This window comes from Chlorocebus sabaeus, chromosome 5 (assembly GCF_047675955.1).
Source record: "Chlorocebus sabaeus isolate Y175 chromosome 5, mChlSab1.0.hap1, whole genome shotgun sequence".
NCBI classification, from domain to species: Eukaryota; Metazoa; Chordata; class Mammalia; order Primates; family Cercopithecidae; genus Chlorocebus; species Chlorocebus sabaeus.
This window is the reverse complement of record NC_132908.1, coordinates 1,157,238-1,182,166: the sequence shown is the minus strand read 5'-3', so window position 1 is coordinate 1,182,166 and position 24,929 is coordinate 1,157,238. Positions and strand designations below refer to the sequence as shown.

Here is a 24,929-nt window from a genome sequence, read left to right as displayed (position 1 = left end):
AGAGGCTGACCCTGGGTGTGACCTCCGGCCTCTGCTGCCGCACCTTGGCTGGGACTCATCAGGCCTGACGGCTGCGACCCCAAACCACGGAAGAAACATCATTGTCTGTGTCTGGGACTGTGCATGGTGGGGGGCAAGTGGGGGACTGTGCGTGGTGGGGGGCAAGCTTGCCCGGTGGACAGATGCTGGACTGTGACAATGTCACACCCGTCAGAACGGGGCTCGGGGGAGGGACCTGGCAGGGACTGGGCTGTCTGAAGTGGGACCCGGTACGGGCAGGGCTGGGCCATCTAAGGGGAGTCCCCCCTGCCCCGCCCAGCCTGGCCTAAGGAGGGTCCCCGCCTGTCCCGCCCAGCCTGGGCCGAGGCTGAGGCCTGGGTGGAGGCCTCAGGAGGCTACAGCCACCAGGTGAGGGGACACACCCAGCATTCGTCTCCAGGGACCACATGGCATTAGGGATGGCGGCGTGTGTTTCCAGATGTTTGTGTGTGCACGTCTTCACGTGTACTCGCTTCCCCTCGTGTGTGGCAGGCATCCGTGTCTGTGTTCCTGTGTGCACGTCCGCATACGTGTCACAAGCCTGGCTGCAGGCCTCTACGTCAACACAGGAGCCTCGGCCTCGTGCAGAAAAGGCTCGGACGCAGGCCCGGGTGAGGACGCCCAGTGGCTGTGTGGCCCCCGTCAGGCCCCGCACTGTTCGCAGGCATGTGACTGCGTTGTGAGTGGACGGGCACGGGGTGCCTGTCAGGACCCCGTGTGTGCCAGGAGGAGGGCGCAGGGGCCACTCACCCAGCCTCCCGAACAGCTCCACTCCCAGTGCAGCATAGATAAAAAACAGGAGCATGAAAAGAAGGCCCAGGTTGCCCACCTACATGAGAGAGAAGCAGAGCCGGGTCAGGCAGGCGGGCAGGGAGGCCCCAGCCCATGCTGCAGGGCATTCGGCGCCTCAGCCATCAGGCCCCACCTGCCCACCCTCTTCCAGGCGCTCCCAGCCCAAGCCAAGTGGAAGCAAGTTCCCAGAGCTGGGCGGGGAGCCCCGCTCCTCAGCCCCACGCCCCTTTTGGGGCTCCATGGCCTCACCAGGTAGACAGATACAACCTACCCCTCCGTGCTCGCCCACACTGGCTTCTCTCTTCCTCTGCCCTCCCCCTGAGCATCAGCCTCTGGCCCGGAGCCCACTCCACACTCTCTGCCCAGCAGGTTCCCCCAGGGCTCTGGCCCACCCTGTTCAGGGGCTACCTCAGAGATTCCATGGTGGGACCCAGACAAACGCGCAGCTGACTGAGGGGTCCTGGCAGGTGGCCTGGGCCTCACCCCTCCCCTGCCACAGCTCTCCTGGGAACCACCCCACCAGCCCAAGCATCTGCACACACTGCCCCGCCGGGCGGCGCACCCTCCAAGGCTGGCCAGGCCTGCCCTACTCCACGTCCCTCCTCTGCACAGCTGAGCACCTGGTGAAGCGGCACCGGGCCCTCGGGAGTGTTACTCGGACGAAGCTAGGCACGCCGCTGAGGACAGGGTGAGTGGGGATGGCTGAGGTGGGAGGCAGAAGACAGGCAGGGGGCAACTGACAGATGGCGCAGGGACGGGAAATGACTGAGAAGAGGAGGTGCCGGGTGCATGGGCAGCCGTGGGCGTGGAGGGTGGCTGGGAACGTGGCTGGGCTGGTGGATGGATGGACACGAGGGTTGGACGGGTAGACTAGAGGCTACAGATAGGACACTGCATTGGGTCTCTTGGCCGTGGAGGCCAGAAAAGATCTGGGCAGGGGCCAGGGGCACAGGAAGCAGGGAGGCTGGGCCCATATGGGGTCTGAGGGGCACCCAGGCCTGCGGCTGACACCTGCATCCTGGGTGTGGTCCTGGGCGCGCACACACCCACCCTGGCCACCTGCTGCACTCTGCCTGGATCCCTCCAGCTCTCCACAGCCCCTGCCTCTGGAAGTGCACTGGGCAGGTGGCCCCAGTTATGAGTCTTGCCCAGAGGACTGAGGCCAGAGGGCAGCAGCTGGATCCACCTCTGCCAGCCCAGCCAAGCCATGCACTGCACACAGCAGGGACACGGCTTCAGTTGTCGCACAACCGAGGGACCACAGAGACAAATGAGGGAGAGCGGCGGTGGCGAGGCCCTCCCTGCAACCTCGTCTTTCAGGGGCGTGTGGGGCCTGTGCTGAGGATGATGCGGGCTCCACCTACCTGGGGCAGGGCTTGCACGACGGTGTCCAGCAGGGCGCGCATGCCCGTGGCCATTTTCAGCAGCTTCAGCACTAGGGCCGGGAGCTGAGCGTCAGCAGGGCTGGGCTAGGGACCCTGGTCGCACCTACCCTCACTCCCACCTAAGGCCGAGCCCCCACCCTCCACCCGCAGAGGGCACCTGGCGGGCGTGCGGGCACCTACCCCGGGCGATGCGGAGCACACGCATGATGCGGATGATGGTGGGGTTGATGGGCAGCGCAGCGCTCATCTCTATCTCCTCCAGTGTGATGCCCATGAGTGACAGCAGCACGATGGCCAGGTCCAGCTGGTTCCACCTGGGAGGCCACAGGCTCGGAGCACACGCCCGGGGTCCCCGCCTCGGCTCAGCAGCATCACTTCTGCCAACCCCCGTGGAAAAGCCTGTGGCCGCACCTGCCCCAGTCCCTAGAGCCCTGAGGGGCCCCCAGAACCCGAGACGGCCCTGCCCCACACACCTGTCCTTGAAGAACCGACGGAACCCAAATGCCACCAGCTTCAGTGCAGCCTCGAAGACAAACACGATGGTGAACACGTAGTTGCAGTACTTGAGGGCCTCGTCCAGCGACTGGGGGTGGAGGGTCGGGCTGGCTGAGGTGGGGCTGGGGCCACCCCTCTTCCCCTGGCTCCCACTCTGCACGCCTGTGAGTGACCCCGGGGGCCGGCCCTGGAGGCTCCCAGATCAGCTCAGCAGCTCCTTCCTGGGCACTGGGAGCCTCTTCGGCCCTCCTCCAGCCCAGCATACAGGCAGTGCTCCGAAGCGTCTGACCAGGTGAATGAGTGAAAGCTACTCTCCCAGCATCCACAGGCCCAGCTGAACGCCACGGTCTCTGGTCCGGGAAGCCACCGTGAGCTGCCCGCCCACTTCACACGTGCAGCCATCTGTGCGCCCCGGCGGCAGTGTCCTGGCCTCCCAACTGTCCCCTACCGACCTGAGCACCTCGGGGGCATGGGGCTCACAGGGCCCAACTCTGAGCACCTATGGTATGCAGCCTGCGCTGGGCTGGGAGGCACTGCCCAGATGGACCCTGGAGCCCCCCCACCCTCTGAGGACGAACCTCTGGGGAGGGAAGACCCTGCCCCTCCCAGCCCATGCTCCTGGTTTCTGGCCACGGCCATCCTCAGCTCCACACAAAATGCTTTCCACAGAGCTGAGTCCGCTCAGCCTCAAAGGCTTACTGCTACCCAGAGACTACCTCCTTCCTCTGGAAGGCTGGGAGGACCATGTCCTTCCACTGAGGAGAGGACAGGATACAGGGGGACCTGAGTAAAAAGAAACTCCGCCTCACGCCCTCAGGCCTGCCTGTCTCCTGCCAGCCTCCTCACGGTGGGACATGCACGGCCTGCCAGCCCCTCCTCACGGTGGGACGCGCACGGCCAGGCTGGGGAGGGGCCTCCAGGGCAGGGGGAAGGGAGTTTCAATCAATGTTAAAAGACAGACTTGTTTTCACACAAAATCTCCACATCCCCCATGCAAACCCCAGTAAGGGCTCAGTGGAGCGCCAGTTCTGGGTTGTACGTGCTGTTAGCTGCCCCACTGGGGGTGCCCCAGCCCCAGGGCCCCCTCACCGCCCTGATGTGGGGGAAGAAAGGGCCCCCTTGCCACCCTGATGTGGGGGAAGGAAGGGCCCCCTCGCCGCCCTGATGTGGGGGAAGGAAGGGCCCCCTCGCCACCCTGGTCTGCGGGAAGGAAGGGCCCTCTCGCACCCACCTTCGGTTGGTTATAGTGCTCCATGGACATAGTGATGACGTTGACGCAGATAATGAAGGTGATGAAGAGGTCGAGATAGTGGCTGGTGCACAGCGAGTGAATGGAGCGGCGGGTGGGCGAGTAGTCAGCATAGTAGGGCCGGCGCTGGGCCTCTGCAGGGAGGGCGGCCGTGAGCGCCAGGCGGGAGGGCTGCCCCAGGCTCCTGCAGACCCCATTCTCTTCCCAGGTGGCCAAGTGTAGGGGAGAAGTGGGGGCCCAGGCTCAGATGTGAAGATGGGGCTGGCCCTGCCTCCTGGCAGGGCTCACGTCAGACTGGAAGAGGGGGACTCACTCAGGGAAGGGACCCTGTTCTAGGTGAGATGCAGCTCCTTGGGAAGCTGGCCAGGCCAGGAGGCCTGGGCTGGAGCAGGTCTTGGGGGCAGGCCGCTGACTAACCTCCTCCTCAGCAACGTGGCCGCATCCTGGGCAGGCCCCAAGAGTGGGTCCAAAGCTGAGACGGCTTCCCCACATCCCACCTGGCTGCCTGGCACACCCCGCCCTCCTGGAGCTCCCAGACTGGCACACCACATGGCTGGGCCCCTCTCTGAGACCCAGGCCCACAAGGCCTCACTGGAGCAGAGATGAGAGTGTGACATGCCCTCTGGCCACCAGCCCAAGTCCCTCCCCTCCCCATCATCCAAGGGGCCATGGGCTGTGGTCTAGGGTCTGCCAGACTCCAGACCATCTGAAGTCGGTGCCCACCATCTGCGTGTGTCTCCCAGGCAGGTGTGCACTGAACGCTTGGCCTCCAGGGCCCCTCCACGCACAAGGAGGAGCTCCCGCAGATGAAGGCGTGAGCTGCCACCACCCCCCAGCACCCGCCTCGGCCACAGAACCACACATGGGTGGGGACCACCGGCCCAGGGCCTGGAGAGCAGGATACACCCCCCGCCCGACCCTCATGCTCTGCGGGCCAGCATGCAGTCACTGAGGCACTCAGTGCAGCCTGGGCAGCCAGAGGGGGCCAGCAGACAGTTGGGCTGGACCAGCAAGGACACAGGACAGCCACAGGCCTGCAGGGGTGTGGGTGGCCCCTCGTTGCTCTGGGTGTCCTGGTGCTCGGTAGAGAGGCAGGCAGACTGTGAGTCGGGCACAGCCACACGCATGCATGCACACAGCAGCCCAGGTACCAGCGGGCGAGTGCAGCCCGTCCCCGCGCCACACACCCAGCACCTCCAGCTGCCTGTGCCCGCCCTGCGGAGGACCCCAGCAGGCCTGGGATGCCCGCCCTTCCCCGAGCAGCGGCCGCAGGAGCGGGGCCTGAGGCATGCAGGGCAGGGCCGGTACCTGGGCTGGGGAAAGTGCCTGGAAAGACAAGGAGATGGTCTGAGGGCTAAGGGCGTGGGGGCACTCGGGCCTGGAGCCCTCCCTGCTCTCCCTCAGGCCGCGTGTTTCGGGGGCTGTGCTGGTTCCTTGTGGAGTAAGGACTCGGTGGGGAACCTGCCCCTTGGGCACTGGGGATGGGGTGGGGGGTGCCTCCTCTCCTGCTGTGGCGGGCTCCCCAGCGGCCCTCTCCGGCCAGCCCCTCCAAGGCCCGGCCCCCATGCAGGCCCAGGCAAGGCGGGTGGCGTGCAGAGCCATTCGGGGAGGCTGGGGCTGGAGCGGGCAGGGCTGGAGGGCCCGGTGGGCACACAGGTACCGACCCGCCACCGCCACCGGGAGCGCCTTACTCCTGCGCCTCCTCTCCAGGCGCCGTAGCCGCTTCTCCTCACGCCGCCGCGCCTCCTCCGCCTCCTGGTGCTGCCGGCACTTGTGGAAGTTCTCGACCACGACACCCACGAACATGTTGAGCACGAAGAAGCTGACGATGAGCAGGAAGGAGATGAAGTACAGCAGCATCCAGGGGTTGTGGTTCTGCACGGGCTGCGGCACAGAGCTGGTGGGTCCCCGCCCAACTGCCCCACCAGGTGCCCTGCCCAGGACGGCCCCACGAGTTCCCAGAAGCCAAGACAGCCACTCGGGGGAGACCCTGAGGTGACCCGGCCACCCGCCTCTGCACACCTGCTGGTCCACACCGACAGCGTCCAGCCCGTCGTACATGATGTTCACCCAGCCGTCCTTGGACGACAGCACGAACAGCGACATCAGGGCCTGAGGGCCAGAGCCAGGGTCCCTGAGGAGGGCTGGAGCTGGGGTCGCCGGCCCTCTCGCTCCAGGGGGTCCTGGAGACCCCCCCCCGCCTCCTGCCGCCGCCTGCCCACCTGGCCCAGGTTGTCGAAGTTGTACTTGCGCCTCACCCAGCGGTAGTGGGCGGCCCGGCACTGCGCCTTGGTGGAGATGTTCCTGGTGTCGCCGCCCTCGCAGTAGTAGAACTTTCCTTTGAAGAGCTGACGGGTGCGGCGGTCACCACGGAGGGCCCGGCCTGTGCCCCACCCCACACAGGGCCTCCTGGGGCGCGAGTGAGGCCTGAGCTGTCCCTCCCCGTCCCACAGCAGCACTGCTGGGAGCCACACTGGGAAGACAGACCCTGGGGCACGTGGGGGCCACACACCTGCACACCCAAGATGCCAAAAATGATGAAGAAGGCGCAGCAGATGAGGACGATGTTTCCGATGGGCCTGAGTGACGAGATCAGCGTCTCCACCACCAGCTTGAGGCCTGGGGCCCGGCTGATGACCCTGGAAGAGAGTGAAGGATAAACTGCAGTCATCCATGTCAGCAGCTGCCAGGCGCTGGCACAGCTTGGCAAAGGCCCCAAGGTGGGGCTGACTGGGCAGCCTGTGAACAGCCCAGGACTGCGAGAGCAGTGATGGATACTGGCGCCAGGGGACTGTGCTTCCAGGTTGCCCCAGGAGTCCAGGGGTGCCCCTGGTCCCCACCTTAGAGGCCGCAAGGTCCGCAGCAGACGCAGCACGCGCAGAACGCCCAGGATCTTGGCGCCACCAGCTGAGGCCATGGCCACGACAATGTCGACCAGGGACACCAGCACCAGCAGCCCGTCCAGCAGGTTCCAGCTGCTCTGGAGGTAGGCGTGCTCGCCCGAGAGCAGCCCCAGGGCCACCACCTGGGGAGGGCCAATGGCACTGACCTCAGGCTCAGGCCTGGGGGATCTGGGAAGCTGGCACGAAACTGGTGGGGATGAGGGCAGAATGGGGGCCTGGGATCGAGGGGCAGTCCCCGGGCCCTGCGGTACCTTCACCATCATCTCCGCCACGAAGATGGCCGTGAAGATGTAATTGGAGACGCTGAGGAAGACCCGCTCCTGCCGGGAGAGGACGGTGGGGGCTGTGTCCACTCCGTCCCTCCCTGGGGGTCGTGGTGGCCTGGGATGATGGGGTTGGCCGACTCACGGTGCTGCCGGGGTCAATGTCAGGCCTCTCCAGGGCGATGGTGACACAGTTGAGGAAGATGAAGACGAGGACCACGTGATCAAACATCTTGTGCGTGATGATCTTCTGGCAGGAGACGCGGAACCTGGGTGGGCGGGAGCGGGTGAGGGGTGGGGCACAGACGGCAGAGTGGATGGGGGTCACGGGACAGCCCTGGCCAGGTCTCCACTTCAGCCCCGGTCCCTGTGGTCTGAGAAGGGGTACCCACCCAGAAATATCCTCCAAGTGCCAGCCCCACCCAGTGGGGACCTGGGGGCGGGGGTCCCGTGGGCTGGAACGAGCCATGTAGCCTCCTGACCCGGCCTCCTCACCGGTTCTGTGGGGAGAAGAGGTAGAGGGCCCAGGCCTCCCGGCTCCGGCACCACTGGGGCTTGTAGGGCTCCAGAACTTTGTGTAGGCGGAAGCAGCAGCTCTGGGGGATGAGAAGTCGCGTTCTCAGAGCCCTGTGCCTGCTTGCCTGGCCCCCCACCAGGGCCCTCTGCGCTCAGCTCGGCCACTCCTCCCAGCCCTCCTCCCGGCACCTTCTCAGCCTTGTCCATCCTCACTCCTCACCCACTGGCCTTTGGGCTCTGGCTTTCTGGCGTCCGGGGCCCATACCACAGAACCGCCTCCTTCTCTACCCTGGTGATGGCAGAGTGACCCATGCTGGGAGTCCACGGGGCCAGGTAAGTGGGTGCTCTTGGGCCCCTGGCTCTGGCTCTGGGGAGTGGTCCTTGACCCACGGGAGCCTGAGAGTCTAGTGGATGCCTGGCCCTGCCTCGGCAGCAGCTCGCAGTCAGTGGCTGACCCACGGTGCAGGGCGCAGCCCCCGTATGCAGGCTGTACATGGACCATTTAGGACACGGCCCCCAGACGGCAGTGGGGGGACTCTGGGATCCGCTGTGGCTGAATCCCTGAATGCTGCTGGATTCCTCCGTGGCCTGGCCTGCTTCTCTCCCCTTCTGAACCTCCCCAGTTAACACCATGCTCTGAATCCCATCTCAAATCCCACTTCAGGGAACCTGCTCCAGACAGAGGGAGGCGAGACGGCTGTGGGCCCAGGGCCACGCACTCACATCCTCCAAGTCGTCGTCAAGCTCGGCCGCATCCTCCCGGTGGCTGTCGACGCGTAGGAAGAACTCGCTGGGCAGGGCCACCATCTGCCCGTTGCAGTCGCGACACTTGGTAGCTGGGAGGGGGGCCGGCCGGAGGGGCCGTGGGTCCAGGGACTCGGCCCGCCGCAGTGGGGTGGCACGGGGCCCGGGTGTGGCCCTGCCGTCCTCGGCTTCATCGTCAGTACTGCCCTTGCCCTCGCCGGACAGCAAGGACTCACGCTCCCCGCACTGGCTGCGGCGCTTGAGGCTGGGGGCACGGCCCAGGCTGCTCCAGCTGGAACGCCGGCTGCTCCAGGCGCCATTGGGGCCCCAGGGGGCGCAGGGAGAACTTCGGAGGCTGGCCTGGGGGGTGGCAGGAGTCAGTGGCCAGACGGCACCACTATTAACACCAACTGCTGGCATTTATGGAGCACCTACTGTGTGCAAACCATATGTGGATCATTTAATGCATAGACAGCCCTGCCAGGGAAGCACGGTGGAGGCTGTGATTTTAGAGGCCCACCCAGCCAACCATAGGCACAGTTCATGAGAGTCACGGTGCCCGCCTCGCGGGGGTGAGGCCCTGGGCTCTGCTGGGTCAGGGGCCAGAACCAGTGCAGGACCAGAAAAAGTGCGGGTGGCCCCAGCGTCCCCAGGAGCTGGGCCTGTGGCTCAGCCTCACATCTGCCCTGCTTCCTCCCCTGCTAGGGCGTCTGCCTCACTCCCGTGATCCGTGACTGTTGCGGGTGGTACTGCCTGGAGTTTGTTTCAAAACTGCTCCCCTCCAGGTCCCTGGACCCAGAGAGATGCCCTGGCTGTGAAGGGAACTGGGCTGCTTCTCGTGGCAGCGGAACCCCCGGCTTGGCCTGCCGTCTGTTTCCCGGGCACGCATCTGCCCCCAGCTGCCTTGGGTCTTCCCGTGCTGTGCGCTGTGCACTCTGCTAGACTGTTGGGTGCACAGAGCTTCCACATCCGCCCCTTCACACTGGCCTCGAGGAACAGCAGCCCCGGCTTCCATTTACAGAAACCAGAACACTCTTTCTCAGTCTCTGCACAGGGTTGGGACTTTATGGGCATGTAGGGAGGGACCCTCACTTGTGTTTGGGGAAGGCCATAAGGAGCCAGGTGGGGAAAACCTGAAAGGGCCTAAGGGCTGGGGCAGGAGATGGTCCCTACCGGAGGCTTCTGGTCTCCCGGGGGCGGGTCTCCGGAGCTGCTGCTGCCACGTCGAGAGTCTGGGAGGCTGGGGGCTGCGTCCAGGTATGGTGAGCTCTTGGGAGTAGGCATGGGTGTGGCCGCCGTGCACATGATGAGGGGAGGGGACAGGCTGCCTCGTCCCTCCAGGTGCCCGTTGGGGGTCACGGCCAGGGAGCACATCTTCAGCTCTGCACAACAGAGAGAGAAACAGGCCCCTAAAGCTGCCAGGCTCCCAGGATCAGGAATCCTCCCACCTAGGACTTGCCCTTGGGGGCCCTGCCCAGCCAGCCCGGCGTACTCCACCCACCAGAACCCGGACCACCCACTGACCACACGCACCTGTAGTCTGGAGCTCTCTGAGCTTGTGGAAGTCCTCCTCGAAGTGGACCGATGTCTTGTCCTCGTCCGTGTCGGATCTGTTGGCGTCACCCTGTACCCCGCAAAGCACAAGGCAGGGATGAGGGCCCTGTGAGTGGGGACCCCTCATGCCAGAAGGAAGGCTGGGCCGGCCTGGGAGGTGGGGTGTAGACAGAAGAACCCAGAGGATGATCTCACTGCCAAGGTGGGGGCAGGTAGGTGAGGAATCTGCCTCTCCAGACCAATCCCTGCCCACCCCACTGGGCTCCTGGCCTCCCCGTTCCTTCTGGAAGGCCCCCCTCCTCGTGGAAGCCAGCTTCCCTTCTCTATCCCTCACCTCCTGGCAGGGCCCCCACACCCCTCCCCTCGACCTAAAGCCCTTTTTGCTTCTCATCGCCCTCCTCCTGGCAGCAGCCCCTTCTCCTGGAAGCCCCTCTCCCTGCCTCCTCACCTCCGCCTGAAAGCCCTCCACAAGGATGGCCACCAGCAGGTTGAAGAGCACGTAGTTGCCAAAGGTCATGAGGGCCACGAAGTAGAGGGCGGCCCAGGAGGAGGTGGAGGCCATGCCGTTGTACAGGACCACGTTCCAGTCCTCCTGGGTCAGGATCTGGGGGACAGCAGGGGGACCGGGGTGGTCAGCCCAGCCCCAAAACGCCAGCAAGTCCTTGGGATGGAGGCAGCTCTGGGCACGCAGGACGGCACATCCACCTCTCTGGGGACCAGACTCGGCAGCCAGCACTGCTGCGGGCACCCCTGGGCACTACCTGGAACACGGTGACGATGGCCCACAGCAAGGAGTCAAAGTTCTTTCTGTCGGGCACGGTGTCTCCGGTGTCTGTCTTCAGGCTGAACTTGCAACCGAAAAGGTGCATGCCCAGGATGCTGGGGGCGGGGACAGGGGCGTGTTGAGGGTGGAAGCAGGGGTGTGCTGAGGGGAAGAAGGTGGGGGAGGGGAGAAGAGTGGGAGGAGGGAGGGGCAGGGCTGGCTCTGGCCCTCTGGGCTCTCCTGGCCCCCCACCCTCCCTGGGCGCCCGAGCTCTCTGGCTTAGAAGGGACTTCCTACCCCCACAACTCAGTAATGTCCATTCTACAGGTGAGAGGACCAAGATCAGAGGCGGGACAGACGTCCGGAGACCACTCTGGCTTCGGGCGGCAACTGGGACCTGGGACACCTGCCTCATTCAGCCCCTCTGGACCGTGAGAACCCCGCCTGCTTGGCTTCTTACCCTCCAGCTGACCCTGACCCTGAGCTCCAGGCTCGACTGGCACCCAGCGGGCGCTCAGAACAGCCCAGTTGGAGCCTGGTGCCCGCCCCCACCCCCAGCACTCTACCCTTATTTGAGTAAGTCCCCAGCTTGTCCACCTGGCAACCCATATCTGAACCCCGCCATCTGACTCTTCCCGTGTCTGGTTCGTGGCACACAGTAGGTGCCCCATCAGTGCTTCTCGAATGAAGGCAGCAGAGGCTGCAGGAGTGTCTGCAGATGCCCTGGGGCTGGTGGTGGGGGGGCTCCTTCTCTTTGGGGGTGCCCTGGGCCTGTGCTCCCGGCTGCCCCGGGGTGAGACGCTGGGCGGGCTGGGGGGCCCACCTGAAGATGAAAATGAAGAGCATGAGCAGCGTGCAGAAGGTGGCCACGTTGTCCATGGTCTTCACCAGTACCACAAGCTGGCGCCGCAGTGCTGGCAGGAAGCGCACCAGCTTCAGCACACGCAGCAGCCGGAAGGTGCGCAGCACAGACAGACCGCCGTCCGCCTGCCCCACGATCTCCCAGACGCTGTGGATGGGTGGGGGCGATGGTCAGCAGGGCCATGGTCCCCGACCCCAGCCCTCCTCCAGCAGGATTAGCAGCCAAGGAGCCACAGTGGCCCGTGTGCTGCATCCCACAGACGGGAGCAAGTCTGGCTGCAGCGAGGGGCATGAGCAGCTGCGGACACACCTCAAAAGCCTCTTGACCTGCTGACAGCCCCAGCGGCTGTCTGGCCCCCAGCACCCCCAGGAAAGCAGAAGCCTGGCTCTGGCCAGGTCGAGGAAGCTCCTTCGCCGAGGACGCTCTCCTGTCCCGAGACTTCCAAAGCCAGACCTGGCTTGTCCGTTCTGCTCACCCGCTCCCTGCCCCGGGGTGTGAGACCCCTCACCCGTCTCTACTCTCAAAGGATGAGCTTCCTTCCAGGGGAAGACGGGCGGCGTTTCCCCTCAAATTTTCCCAATCCTTTCTGGTTTAATTTTGTTGCAGCAAATGCTTCCCCCAGCGGCAAACATGTTTCAGCCTTTTAAGCTGGTCTTTCTCGCCGGGTCTGACCCTAAACAGCTCAGCCCTGAGGCCACTGCACACCTGCATTGTTCCTGCAGGGAACAGCTCTGCTAGTTTCCAGAAACATCCTTCTGAGATGTAGCTAACCTAACAGGTGTGTACCCAGTAGTGCCTGCAGGGAAGCATAGGGTCTGGGGAGGGGACTCTGCCCAGGACAGTCCCCTGGGGCACTGGGGACACCAAGCACCTGCTTCCCACAGCTTGTCATAAGGAGCTGTGTCGCTGTCAGCACTTCCTCCTGTGCTCAGGGTTTTGCTCTACAGGTGGGTTCTTTGCCAGACAGTGGAGCTTCCCGGGCCCCTGTGGCATGGGGAGCTGGGGGGGGACCCACCTAATGACCACGATGATGCCATCGAAGATGTTGTACGGGTTCCGGATGTAACCCAAAGGGCCACAGGCCAGCAGTTTCAGCAACATCTCCAAGGCGAACATGCTGGTGAACACAATGTTGCTGATCTCCAGGGCGTGAGTCAGTTCCTCGGGCTGCAGGCAGAGGTGGGGACAATCAGGTGACCCCATCCATGGCTCCCAACCCTCCTCAGCATTTATCTAGGAGCAGGTTTGGCTGCATCAAGACCCAAGGGATCAGGAGGGCTGCAGCAGCATCTCAGGAGCCTAATCAGTTGCTATCTAGAGGGGAGGCCAGGACCCCAAGGAGGTTCCCTCCAGCAGAGGCTCAGCATACCTAGTCTCCTATCCTCACCATCCCCGGCTTTCTGGGGCCCTGCCTGACTGTCCTACCATCAGGTCAGGCACTGGGGCTGCTGGAAGCCTCTTGAGACTCCCCAGGCCCTGCAAGCATGACAGGGAGCCAGCCCCGTGCCCAGGCCGGCCCGCACCTGCTCATGGTACTCCACGCCCATGCTCAGCGTGTTGACGAGGATGGCCATCATGATGCCGCGGCTGAAGTACTTGCTGTCCACGATGCGGCGCAGCTTGCCGCTGAAGGTAGCCCAGAGGTGGCCCAGTTTGCCTGGCTCGCCCGGGGATGCCCTCTGCTGTGCCCGCCGCGGGGGGCTGCCTGGGCCTGGTGTGTCCGTCGCAGGGGGTGGTTGCATGGGATCCCGGCGGTCACCGTGCCGGACGTCCTGCGTGAATTCGTAGATGCCATGGCCATCTGAGTCTCCACTCTCTGAGCCACTGAGCTCCCCCTCCGGGTCCTCCAGGGCACGGGTGCAGTATGGGCAGCTCTTCAGCTCACAGGTCAGCGTGCCTGCTGGGGGGCTGGGCAGGGGGCAGGGCACGCTGAGGCCTGACAGATGGCCAGGGGCCTGGCCCAGTCCTGTGGGAGAGGGCACAGACAAAGGCAGGCCCACTCAGTGGTGCTGCCACAAGGGCCCGGGAACCCACACACACAGGAGCGGTAGGGTGAACGTGTCCCCCACAAAAAGATCCATCCAGAGTCCAACCTCCAGAACCTGCAAATGGACTTCACAGAAAGTAGGATCTTTGCAGGTGTCATGAGTTAAAATGAAGAATGAGGAATGAGGCTATCCTGGAGTAGGGAGGGCCCTGAGCCACGACTGTTCCAAGAAGAAAACAAACAGCCACGTGAAGACAGACAGAGACCGCAGGGACGTGTCGACAAGCCGGGGATTGGCAAAACCAGAACGTCGGAGAGATGAGGAGAGTCCTCCCCCAGAGCCTCCAGAGAAAGAACCCCTGCAACGCCCGGATTTTGGACCACCAGCCTCCACTGCTGAGAGTGAGTTTCCACTGTTCCAAGCCCGCTAGTTCGTGGTGACGGCAGCCACAGACATCAGAAAAGCCATACATTCGGGCCCACACTGGGCACATTCACACACACACCTGGGCACACAGGCCCAACCCCCACAGCCGAATTCCTGCTCACCTACTGGGACAGAGACACACTTAGGTGCAGAGACGTTTGCCTGCCTTAGGCTGTGCCATCTGCAGAAATATAATACCAGCCACTTCCCAGCAGCCGCAGTACACAGGCGAAGTTAGCTACGGGATTCTGTTTGACTCCATGCAAGCAAACCACGATCACTCCAACACGAAACTGACATAAAAATGACCAGCAAGCTGTCCTGTGATGTTTTCATGCTGTCTTTGGAACCCGTGTGCCTCTCATGATGCACAGTGGCTGGACTCCCACAATTCAAGGGCTAGAAGCACATGCCCCTGACACTGTTGCCTGCATGCCCTGGGTACCAGTGTATGAGGGCACACCCCATCCTGGCACCCTCAGCTGCACCCATCGTGGCCACGGGGAACACACCCCTGCCCGTGTCTCTACATCTGTGTACAGAACCAGGAAGGACCCCCAGGCCTGTGTGGAACTCTACTATCTGGGGGTCCTGGAGTCTCCCATTCACCTGGTCAACGGAGGCCCAGGCCCCGGGTAGGAGAACCCTGCACCAGCCTCTCTCTTCCTGACTGGCTGACTCTGTGACGGTACCTCCCCCACACTCCCCCGCTCGGTGTCCCCACCTAGAAGGGGGGCCAGCCTCAATGACCACGAAGGGTGCTGCAAGTCCTCCAGGGAAGTGTCCAGTCTGTGGACACAAGCGTATGGTCCCTCTCGGAGCCGGGCAGGGGCAACGGATGCTGGCCCAGGAGGGTCTGACAGGCCTTGTCAGGTTCAGAATCCCACCTCCGTGGCCACCACACCTGCTGTGAGATGTGGGCCACGGGGGGCTTGCTTTGGCACTGACGGGGGCAGGACCTCCCTCTTTTCCCTTCTTATGGGTTCCAGAGGCACGGCTGGTCTGTTCCACAAATCAAAGATGGGTTCATAAGAGTGCTCAGAGTGGGTGCAGGAACGACACACTGGAGACCCTGCCCGCCCTGCCTAGGTCCCACCGCCTCCTCCATGGGGTGGGGCTGGGTCCTCACCATGCTCCCCGACCACATGCTGGATCTTCTCGTAGGGATCGGGGCTATTCAAGCTCAAGGGGCTGTGCCCCCCAGTGCCTGGTGGCCCACTGGCCCACTTCCCCTTGGGTCCGGGGCTGGTGCTGCCTCTGCCGCTGCCCATCCCTGAGGGCAGGATGGTGGGGTAGTTCATGGTGCCCAGCCCTGTGGCCAGTTTGAGGCTGGCGGCAGCGGTGGCGGCGGCACGTGCCACCTGGGCCCTCTCCTGCGGTCCCTCTATGTGGCAGTCGGCATGGTAGATGCTGTGCACAGACTCTGCGTCGGGTGCTCTGCTGCCTGGGGAGGGTGGTGAGGGGGGCGCACCGGCCCGCACCAGCCTGGTGTCGCAGGCGCCTGGCTCAGGGCCGGGCCTGCGGGGGCTGCTGTGGCTGAAATGGTAGTGGTGGTGGTGGTGGTGGTGGTGGTGGTAGACCAGGTGGTGCACCGAGGCTGTGTGCCTGCCCGCCCGGTGCTGGCGGTGCCCGGGACCCTGGCCTTGCACAGCGCTAGGGTCCACCTTCTTGCGCCAGCGGCTCTGCCAGCGGGCATAGAGGCGCAAGCCGCGCCGCTTGACCTTGCGGAATATGTGGCCCACATACTTCAGCAGCTCTTCGTAGCAGCTGCCAGGCTCGGAGAAGCTGGCCAGTGTGCTGTCGTTGGATAGGTGGCGCGCCCGCTGCTCCCGCATCAGCTGGCTCTCCCGCTGCTTTGTCTCTGAGAACTGCGTGGCAATCACCACCAGGCACAGGTTGATCATGAAGAAGGAACCCACCTGTGACAGGGGCGGGCAGGTAGGTGGCAGTGAGTGAGTGAGTCTCTGATTCACCACTGAGCCCTACTGCGCGCTGCCTATCCGAGGGAGGGCCACGCCATAAGCACAGTGGGCGGGGTGCCCTGCTATGGGCAGGTTACTGCGGTGTTCACTGCTGAGTCCCCACATCTGCAGCAGGCGGCACACAGTAGCTGCTTTATGCCTATTTGGACAAAAGACCTGGAATCCTCTTTCCTGTCTCTCCATGTGGCTCAGCTCCTCCTTCGCCTGCAGGTCTGCCCTTGAGGTGACCCTCTCAACGGTGGCCACTCTTCCCTCCCCAGCACCCCAGGTGTGTTTCCTCCTTAGCACCAGCCAGTGTGCAGCAAATCTCTGCTCGTTCTCCTCGCTTGCTCTCTGAGAACAAGCTGGGGATGTCTGTCTGCTTCTGTTACCTGCTGGGTCCTTGCAGGGTGGTTCTAAGTACACCCAGGACCCCACAGATGTCTGCAGCCTGATTAACCCAACTCTGCTGGGACCCCACGGGGCCTGTGAGAGGACCAGGTGAGGAGCACACCTGGGGCCACACGCGCTGTGGAAAGCTGCGCTGGGGGGCTGTGTACTCTCCAGAGGTGTTCCTGGCTTTTCAGCCCTGAGCCAGCACCCACAGGCCTGGACCCTGTCTAGGTGATGGCATGGCCTCTTGAGGTCCCCAACCCCATCTCCCCACCCCTGCAAGCTCTGCCTCCCTCCCCTATGTGCTCCCTTCAGCTGGAGGCCAGACAGAAGCCCCTGTGACCATCCAGGTACCCCACCCCACCCCACCTCCAGCCAGCTAACACCAGGGCCCATCATGGCGAACGCTGCCGCCCACACTCACGATGATGAGCAAGATGAAATAGATGAAATTGTAGAACGAGTGGGCGTCCATGACGTAGTACATGATGTCCACCCAGCCTTCCAGCGTGATCACCTGGGGGGGCGGTGGCTGGACTTGGGCCCGCATGACCCCTCCTCCTCCTCCCCGTGCCCCCTGGGGTCTCGGCTGGGCAGTGAGTCCTGCACCCGCTCCCCTGCCGTGCCCCAGGGTCCCCGTCCCACCTTCTTGCCGCCCACCTGGAAGATGGCGATCCAGGCGTAGCCAATGTTGTCGAAGTTGATGGCACCGTTGTGGGGGTTGGAGTCGCCCGAGCGGCAAACGTTGTAGTACTGGTTCCAGTTGATGCAGGCATTGCGTGTGGCGCCCACCCCCTCGGCCTGTGGCTGCACGTAGGCCTCCCAGCCCAGCGTGCAGGGCACGCGCAGCTCACGGCGGCTGGGGATGTGCGAGCACTTCTGCATGCCATTGTCTCGGCGCGAGGAGCAGATGAACGGGTTCTCCTCGCCCTCCTCCGTCTGGTAGTACGGCCGCAGGAAGGTCAGATTGTTGTTCCTGGGGATGGGCACAGCCAGGGCCAAGAGGTACAATCAGCGTCAGGGACGGTCAGGGTCGGGGGCACGATCAGGGTCAGGACCAGGGGACACACTTAGGGTCAGGGGGCGTGATAGGACCGGGGTCACGACCCAGAACCAGAGTCAAGGACACACTGGTGCTGCAGAAACCACAGCCTCCTCAGCCCAAATCCATAGAAAGACAAAGACACAAAGGAACAGCGATAGACAGAGAAACTGACAAAGAAGAGCACAGAGAAACAGGGAGGACCCAGGAGCCAGAAACCCAGGCTCAGACCTCAGCTCCTCCTGGAAGGGGATGAGGGGGGAGGGGCAAGGGACTAGCGGAGGGAACCCTGGGGTGAGGGAGGGGAGGCAGCCCTGGGGTGAGGGCTGAGGGGAGACCCCGGGGTGAGGGAGGGGAGGCAGCCCTGGGGTGAGGGCTGAGGGGAGACCCCGGGGTGAGGGCCGAGGGGAGACCCCGGGGAGAGGGCCGAGGGGAGACCCCGGGGTGAGGGCCGAGGGGAGACCCCGGGGAGAGGGCTGAGGGGAGACCCCGGGTGAGGGCCGACGGGAGACCCTGGGGTGAGGGCTGAGGGCCGAGGAGCGACTTCGAGGTGAAGGCTGAGAGGAGACCCCAGGGAGAAGGTTGAGGGGAGACCCCAGGGAGAGGGCTGAGGAGAGACCCCAGGTGAGGGCTGAGGGGAGACCCCGGGGAGAGGGCTGAGGGGAGACCCTGGGGTGAGGGCTGAGGGGAGACCTTGAGGTAAGGGCTGAGGGGCCCCCGGGGGTGAGGGCTGAGATCCCAGGTGAGGGCTGAGGGGAGACCCCAGGGTGAAGGCTGAGGGGAGACCTTGAGGGAGGGCTGAGAGGAGACCTTGAGGAGAGGGTCGAGGGGAGACCTTGAGGGAGGGCTGAGGGGAGACCTTGAGGGAGGGCTGAGGGGAGACCCCAAGGTGAGGTCTAAGGGGAGACCTTGAGATGAGGGCTGAGGGGAGACCTTGAGGGAGGGCTGAGGGGAGACCTTGAGAGTGGGCTGAGGGGAGACCCCGGGGTGAGGGCTGAGGGGAGACCTTGATGGGAGAACTGAGAGGAGACCCTGGGGAGAGGACTGAGGGGAGACCGTGAGGGGAGACCTTGAGGGGAGGGCTGAAGGGAGACCTTCAGGGGAGGGCTGAGGGGACCCCGGGGTAAGGGGTGAGGAGACCCTGCAGTGAGGAAAGGGGACGGAGTGTGGGGACTAACGTGTCCTGGGGGCTGAGAAAAAGCGGCACTGGGGGCGGGGCCTATGGTGTGGTTGGGCGGGGCCAGCGACTGCACGTGGGCGGAGCCATGTGAGGCGGGGACTTGACTGCAAGGTGGGCGGAGCCATGTGAGGCGGGGACTTGATTGCATGGTGGGCGGAGCCAATGTGAGGTGGTGACTGCATGGTGGGAGGAGTCATGACAGGGGTGGGGGGGTGCAGGTGACTGCATGGTGGGTGAAGACTATATGGTGGGCAGAACCATATAGTGCATGGGGGGGGGCGGGAGGGACGGATGACTGCATGGTGGGCGGAGCCATGATGGGGGCGGGGGGGAGGGGGTGCAGGAGGAACAGGTGACTGCATGGTGGGCGGAGTCATGACGAAGGCGGGGGTGGAGGGCGGGTGACTGCATGATGGGCAGAGCCACGTGGGGCGGTAACTGTGTTGGGTGGAGCCACATGGTGTGTTATATGCATGGCGGGCGGGGCCTCACAGGGGTCACAGGGGTGGGGCCTGGGCACCTGACAAAGGCACTGTCCAGGAAGCAGCGGTTCCGCAGGAGGCCAGCCCAGAGCTGGACACCAACGATGCCGAAAATGAAGAAGACGAAGAAGCAGAGCAGAAGGACGTTCCCGAGCATGGGCAGCGTGTCCAGCAGCAGAGTGACCAGGATTCGCATGCCTGTGGGCAGCAGGACCAGGATTGGCACTCCTAAGCCCTGCAGGAGTGTCCTCGGGGCTACAGCCTCTCCTGGCTCCGCTGAGCCCCATCCACTGTTCACAGCGGGTGTCCACGCCCACCACACACTGACTCAGGCCACCCCCTGGTGACTTTCCTGCACCCCTAGGGTGATCAGGGCTCCCCTCCTACCACCGCCAGCCTCCGGGGACACTGACACCCTGGGGTCTGACACACATCCAGAGGTGTGCCAGGTCTCCACCTCCAACCATCCCAGGATGGCAGGTCTGCTGCTTTTGGAGGGCTGCGGTGTGGAGGGGTGGGAGCGGAGGCAGGGGACTGCCCGCAGCAGGTCTGACCATGTGGCATCTCAGGGGCTCAAGATGACCAGGTGGAGCCCAGTGGCCCTCCAGGCTTGTCCAGCGGCACCCTAAAGTTGCCATCGAGGCAGCAGCGGCCTCGGGAGCCCCAGAACCTCAGGTGGTGGGCTGCCTCAGGGGGTCTCTGCAGCAGGTCTGGCATCCTGAAACCTTTCTGATGCCCAGTGAGAACCCTGCCAGAGCAGAGCCCCACCTCAGAGAGGCTGCTGGAGGCGGTGGGGAGGACAGGCAGTGGTTTTTCAAGAGGTAGCACTGAAGCCATTGGTCCGGGGTGCTATGAGCTATGTGAACTCCAGATTAATCCAGTAAGGGGGTCAGCCAAGCCCCATGCGCCCCTTGCTCCATCCTGGGCCTGCTCCCCCAAGACGTCTTTTTCCCCAAATTTAAGCAAAGGCCAGACTGAGGCAGCAGGTAGAGCCCTGGGCCAGGAGCCCGGGGACGCTAAGGTCTCACCCAGCACCCAGGGGTATCAATGGCAAAACAGGCCCCTCAGGTCACAGGGTGAGTCAGAGCCAGGAGGGGCACTGAAGTGTCAAAAGAGCCGACAGGAGCAGACAATCGGTGAGCACTGCCCTGGCCAGCCCGCACTGCCTCAAAGATCACAGATGATCCAAGGGTCAGAGTGGACTCCAGGCCAACAGAATGGGATGCAGCCCTGAACGTGCCCTCATTATCAGGAATGTTATTACGCAGTCTGGAAGAGTTCCCTAATTCCCTCGAGACAGGAGCAGGTCCCCAGGAGGCCAGGCTGCTGGCGACAATTAGGGCCACTGTGGGAATTTAACCTGAAAAGTAAACATCCGTGGAATTCCAGGGGGCTGTGTATGCTGGGTTACTTCATGCTCCAACAGGTGGGGCCAGGCCGGTGTGCAGACTGAGCATACAGTGGGTGCCGGGCAAAGGGCCAAGAGCCACACGTGCGTCCACTCACCGCAGGCTCAGCCACCCTTGGGGTCATGGGTACCCCTGTACGCCACTATTCCAGGAGAAACTGAGGTTCAGGCTCTGTTAATCAGTGTCACACAGTATTCAAGCCCTATCTGAGCTGCACAGTTGAGCCAAGGCAGGCAGGAGGAAGGCAGGCTCGGGGAAGAGCGGCTCGGGGACAAGTGGCACCTGCCTTTTGGGAAGCTAGAGGCTCCAGGGGAAGGAGAGCCTAGCTCCGGGGATCTGTGACTTTGGGGGGGGTGCTGCAGGTCAAGCCCTGAGTGCCAAGGCCACCAGGACCCTGGTTAGGTAGCCAGAAAGGTTGTGTTACACCGACATGTGCACACATGGGGCCACTCCTACACAGAGCGTGCACTCGGGCCTCTTACGGCCTCGTGGGGGCTGCACCCACCCCCAGGAGCCAGAGCAGCTGAATGTAGCCCTGAGGGCTTTAAAGAACGATCCCACCCCATCCCCTGACGCGGGTGGGTGGCCCGGGTTTGACCGGATCTTTCCCAAACAAGCAGGCATGTGACTTCCCGGGAAGCTCTTCCTCTGCCTCCCCTCATCCCCAGCGCACAGCAGACACACAGCAGCTCCTCTCCACCAGGCTCCCTCCTCACACCTGCTGGCCAAGTCCTGAAGGGTTTCCAGCCTTCCTTCTAGAAAATCAGCTGCTCAGCAGGGGACACGGAGGCCCAGCCCTGGCCAGCCAGCTTCCCCTCTTCCTTTGGGTGGGGCTCCTGGCAGGAGGGTGAGGGCCAGAAGCAGTGGCGGATAGGGAGGGTGAGCTGTCCAAAGGACAGGTGTCAGGCTCTCCCCTCGCCTGTGTGGGAGTGAAGGGGGTGCTGCACAGAGCCCCCAGGTGAGCTGAGCTGCACTCACAAGGGTGTCTCCACCAGCCATGAGCCACACTAGGATGCGCCAGACAGCAAATCCACCATGGATCTGCTTGGCCCCCAGCCTTGCCCCAGATGCCACGCAGAGGAGGAACCCGAGGTTGTCACTCGGCCATGTGGGAGCCAGGGACCCTGTGAATGCTGATTGCCCACCACACCCCAGCTTGATTCTCCCCAGACCTGCAGGGTCCATAGATAGTGGCAGGGGCCCCCCCAGTGCTGGGGTCTGGGCTGGGGTCTGAGTGCCTGGGAACCTTCACCTCCTAGTCCTGTGCTCCTGTGAGCCCTTCTGAGCGCTCTGCAGGGCTGGCAGACACGCAAGCCTGTCGGTCTCAAGCCCAGGTGGGGCTGGTCACTTACTCGGCACGCGATTGATGGCACGGAGGGGCCGCAGCACCCGCACGGTCCTGATAGCCGAGAGGCTCACGTTGTGTCCATCCAACGAGTACTCCATCATGCTGGGGGTGGGGCCGAGAGGGAGCAGCTCAGCGAGGGGCCCAGGCGGCCAGGGGTGGGGCTGGGGTGCAGAGCAAGGCGGGCAGGCACAGAGTCGGCCAGCCTGGCACCCGGAGCGCCTTGAATAGGCCAGAATAGGCCCCAAGGTAGCAGGAGCACGACCCTTGGTCACACCAGGAGGCCACCTCCCTCACCTGTGCCCAGGAAGGAGGATCTCCGGAGTCCCAGACAGGGTCCTTGGTTCTACCTGGATCCCTCCAGAACACACCTCCCATCTTTCTTTACAGGTGGGACACAGGGATCCCTGTGGGGTGGGGCGGGGCCCCTTCGCCAGCGCTGTGGTCTCTCCGAGGCGGGACCTACCCCGCCACGACGATGAAGAAATCCAGCCTGTTCCATGTGTCACCCAGGTAACACTTCTGCCCGAACAGCCCCAAGGCCACCATCTTGATGACCATCTCCACCGCGAAAAAGGCGAAAATGAAGGCGTCAAAGGCCTGCGGGAGGAGCAATCAGGAGAGCCCATGGAACCGCTCGGCTCAGCTCAGCCCACTCCCCTCAAGCCTCAGCCCCGCCCCAGCCTGAGCCCCGCCCCCACCCGACGCCCCGCCCCGAACCTCACCCCGCTCCTAGCCCCGCCACACCGAGCCCCGCCCCCACGCTCCGCCCCACCTTGAACCTCACCCCACCCCCAACCCTGCCCCACCCCGAGCCACACCCCCGCCCCACCCCGAACCACGCCCCCTCCCCACCCCCGAGCCACGCCCCTCACCTCCAAGATGTTGCAGCGCTCAGACCCGCACTCAACGTCCTCACAGGGCCGGAACATGCCCAGGGTCACGCAGTTGAGCATGATCACCAGCATGCTCACGTGCTCGAACCACGTGTCGCCGCGGGTTAAGGAGCACGCCGGCGCAGCCCGGGACCCGCCCCACGGGGCCCTCCAAGTGTCCACCCGGTCACCCGATGCCCCGCCATGGGTGTGCGCGCGTGGGGGCGTCCAGGATGGGGACCTGCAGGGCCCACGGACAGTCCTCAAAGCAGCCACCAGGTGGCGCCGGGAGCCTGCGCCTGGCCGGGCTCTGCGCCGTGGGGGTCGCCGTCCCAGGCCCGGCCCCCAGGCCCCCGGCGTTGGCTCATTAAGAAAGCGGGAAGCAGGAGCCCTCGGGGGGCTGGCCGCGTCAGGAGTGAGGCCCCAATGAGGACCACTCAGACTCCCAGAGCCTAGCTGCCCACGTGGGGCCCAGGCGGCCTAGGGCTCCCTCGCTGGGGGGCTGCGTGCCGGGCACCCTGTGCAACTGGGAGGGCCCCAGGGGATGTCCGGGTACCGCCATGTGACCCACCGGGACAGGGCTCCCCGTCCCACCCTCCAGGCCTGGGCGGCCGCACACTTGGGGCAGGCTTTCCTGGCCCTCCATCCCAGGGCTGCAGGGCCCCACTCTGACCAGGGAACCAGAGGAAGGAGGAAGGGGCAATCCGGTGGATGACTGTGGACCCGGAGGGACCTTCCTTAAGGCACACAGAAGTCGGCATTTGGAAAACGCCAACTTGTCAACAAACAGCCTCGGGAAGTCCCCCAGCTCTGCCAGCCCCTGCCAGCCCCAACACGTGGGAACTGAGGAGGGGATGGAACTGGGCATCCACTCACAGCTAGTTCGGGGGTGGCCTGGTGGCCATCACCACCCTTGGCTCTGGACTTGGGCCTGTGCTTGACTCTCAGTGGCCGCCCTTCCTGGCACCCACCTCGCGCAGACCACAGGCCTCAGCGCCCAGGGCTCCCCCTCACCCCTGGCAGACTTGCTTGGGACCCGGATGATGGTAGCAGCAGCGCCCCCTGCCCAACACGGGCCATGCTCACTACAGCGGAGATCCCGGGTGCTGCGTGCAGCACTGAGGTCAGGGTCTGAGTGTCTGAAACTCTCAGGGATGACAGGAAGGGCAGCTGCCACAGTAGGAGGGGAAGAGGCTCGGTGACGAGGACCTTCCCTGCCTTCGCCTGTCAGTCCAGCCAGAAGCCCCTCCCTCAGGGACCCCAGCAGCCCATCCCGGAACCCTCCCTCCCACAAAGCCAGGGCCCCAGCCTCCTGGCAGGTCAGCATTTGATGCCAGTGCCACGGCTACCAGGCCACCAATGTAATTACGCATTCCCACCAAGAGGGCAGTAATTACACTTAATGGGTTCAGCAGTAACAGACCCTCTGCTGTAACACGGCTGCAAGAAGCCGAAATCAGCCTCCCGCCAAGGCAGCTGGCATGCTGGCACGGCCACGCTGTTGTCCCGTAGGTGGGCGAGGCCACAGCACGCACTGCCGCCTACCGGAGACGCACCCAGTGCAAGCCCAGCGGCCAGTGTGTGAGCGCGCTCACAGCAAGCCTCGGAACACGGTCCTTGCTGGACGAGGTGGGGGTGGGCGTGTTGTGTGACTTGCTCAAGGTGGTGGGGGCAGGAGCCGAGGCCCCGCTGTGGAAGCCGTGCCAGGCCCCTTGGCCTCTCCCGGCCTCCTGACCCAATGGCAGTGCAAGGGAATGACGGTGGATGGCGGCTCTGCCCCCCGCCTCGGGCACCTTTGTCCCCTAACTGCTGCAGATAGCACCTTTCTGCGGGGCTGGCTGGGGACTGCCTTTGTGCGTCTCTGAGGGCCGTCATTTCCCGGGGGGAGGGGTTTTCGTGGGTCAATGGAACAGGCTGGTGGGGAGGAGCTCGAAGGCACCCAGTCAGGACAGGACACAGCAGAAGCAGGTGGGAATGGTGCTCCCTGACCTGAGCCCCCACTGCACTCCACTCCAGCCTGGCTGAGCCATGGGTCTTGTAGATGGCACTGCCTCTCCCTGGGCACAGGGCATCCCAGGCCTCAGTTTACCCATCCACCCAATGGGGGCAGTCAGACTGTCCCATGGGTGCCTGAGGCTACCTCTCTGTCCCCTCTCTCCACACTCTCCTTTAAATTGGGCCCCCAACCAGCACACACACATTCCACTATGAAAGCAGGCAGTTTCCAGCCACCCCTGGACACCAGGACTCAGGGCCGAGACCC

At 64.1% G+C, this 24,929-nt stretch overlaps 1 protein-coding gene across 8 annotated transcripts in view; it reads right to left on the bottom strand.

The window, feature by feature from the left end:
• The window catches only part of CACNA1H (calcium voltage-gated channel subunit alpha1 H), a 67,393-nt gene that overhangs the window by 4,138 nt on the left and 38,326 nt on the right, over positions 1 to 24,929 (bottom strand). Inside the window, exons 3-31 of one of the 8 annotated variants that reach the window (XM_073014985.1) lie at positions 22,667 to 22,779; positions 22,258 to 22,391; positions 21,799 to 21,896; positions 19,076 to 19,235; positions 16,994 to 17,309; positions 16,758 to 16,850; positions 15,109 to 15,898; positions 13,089 to 13,531; positions 12,581 to 12,732; positions 11,527 to 11,712; positions 10,702 to 10,819; positions 10,389 to 10,544; positions 9,920 to 10,010; positions 9,560 to 9,768; positions 8,366 to 8,746; positions 7,622 to 7,722; positions 7,272 to 7,395; positions 7,115 to 7,183; positions 6,801 to 6,985; positions 6,473 to 6,599; positions 6,183 to 6,308; positions 5,983 to 6,072; positions 5,652 to 5,844; positions 5,269 to 5,286; positions 3,943 to 4,094; positions 2,690 to 2,799; positions 2,397 to 2,593; positions 2,196 to 2,266; positions 790 to 868 (exon numbers count right to left, since the gene is read on the bottom strand). In XM_073014985.1, the coding sequence (XP_072871086.1) occupies positions 790 to 868; positions 2,196 to 2,266; positions 2,397 to 2,593; positions 2,690 to 2,799; positions 3,943 to 4,094; positions 5,269 to 5,286; positions 5,652 to 5,844; positions 5,983 to 6,072; positions 6,183 to 6,308; positions 6,473 to 6,599; positions 6,801 to 6,985; positions 7,115 to 7,183; positions 7,272 to 7,395; positions 7,622 to 7,722; positions 8,366 to 8,746; positions 9,560 to 9,768; positions 9,920 to 10,010; positions 10,389 to 10,544; positions 10,702 to 10,819; positions 11,527 to 11,712; positions 12,581 to 12,732; positions 13,089 to 13,531; positions 15,109 to 15,898; positions 16,758 to 16,850; positions 16,994 to 17,309; positions 19,076 to 19,235; positions 21,799 to 21,896; positions 22,258 to 22,391; positions 22,667 to 22,779 (5,082 nt within the window). Of the gene's footprint in view, positions 1 to 789; positions 869 to 2,195; positions 2,267 to 2,396; positions 2,594 to 2,689; positions 2,800 to 3,942; positions 4,095 to 5,268; positions 5,287 to 5,624; positions 5,845 to 5,982; positions 6,073 to 6,182; positions 6,309 to 6,472; positions 6,600 to 6,800; positions 6,986 to 7,114; positions 7,184 to 7,271; positions 7,396 to 7,621; positions 7,723 to 8,365; positions 8,747 to 9,559; positions 9,769 to 9,919; positions 10,011 to 10,388; positions 10,545 to 10,701; positions 10,820 to 11,526; positions 11,713 to 12,580; positions 12,733 to 13,088; positions 13,532 to 15,108; positions 15,899 to 16,757; positions 16,851 to 16,993; positions 17,310 to 19,075; positions 19,236 to 21,798; positions 21,897 to 22,257; positions 22,392 to 22,666; positions 22,780 to 24,929 lie in introns of all 8 variants that reach the window. The other 7 variants (XM_073014989.1, XM_073014984.1, XM_073014987.1 and 4 more) reach the window with 7 other exon arrangements.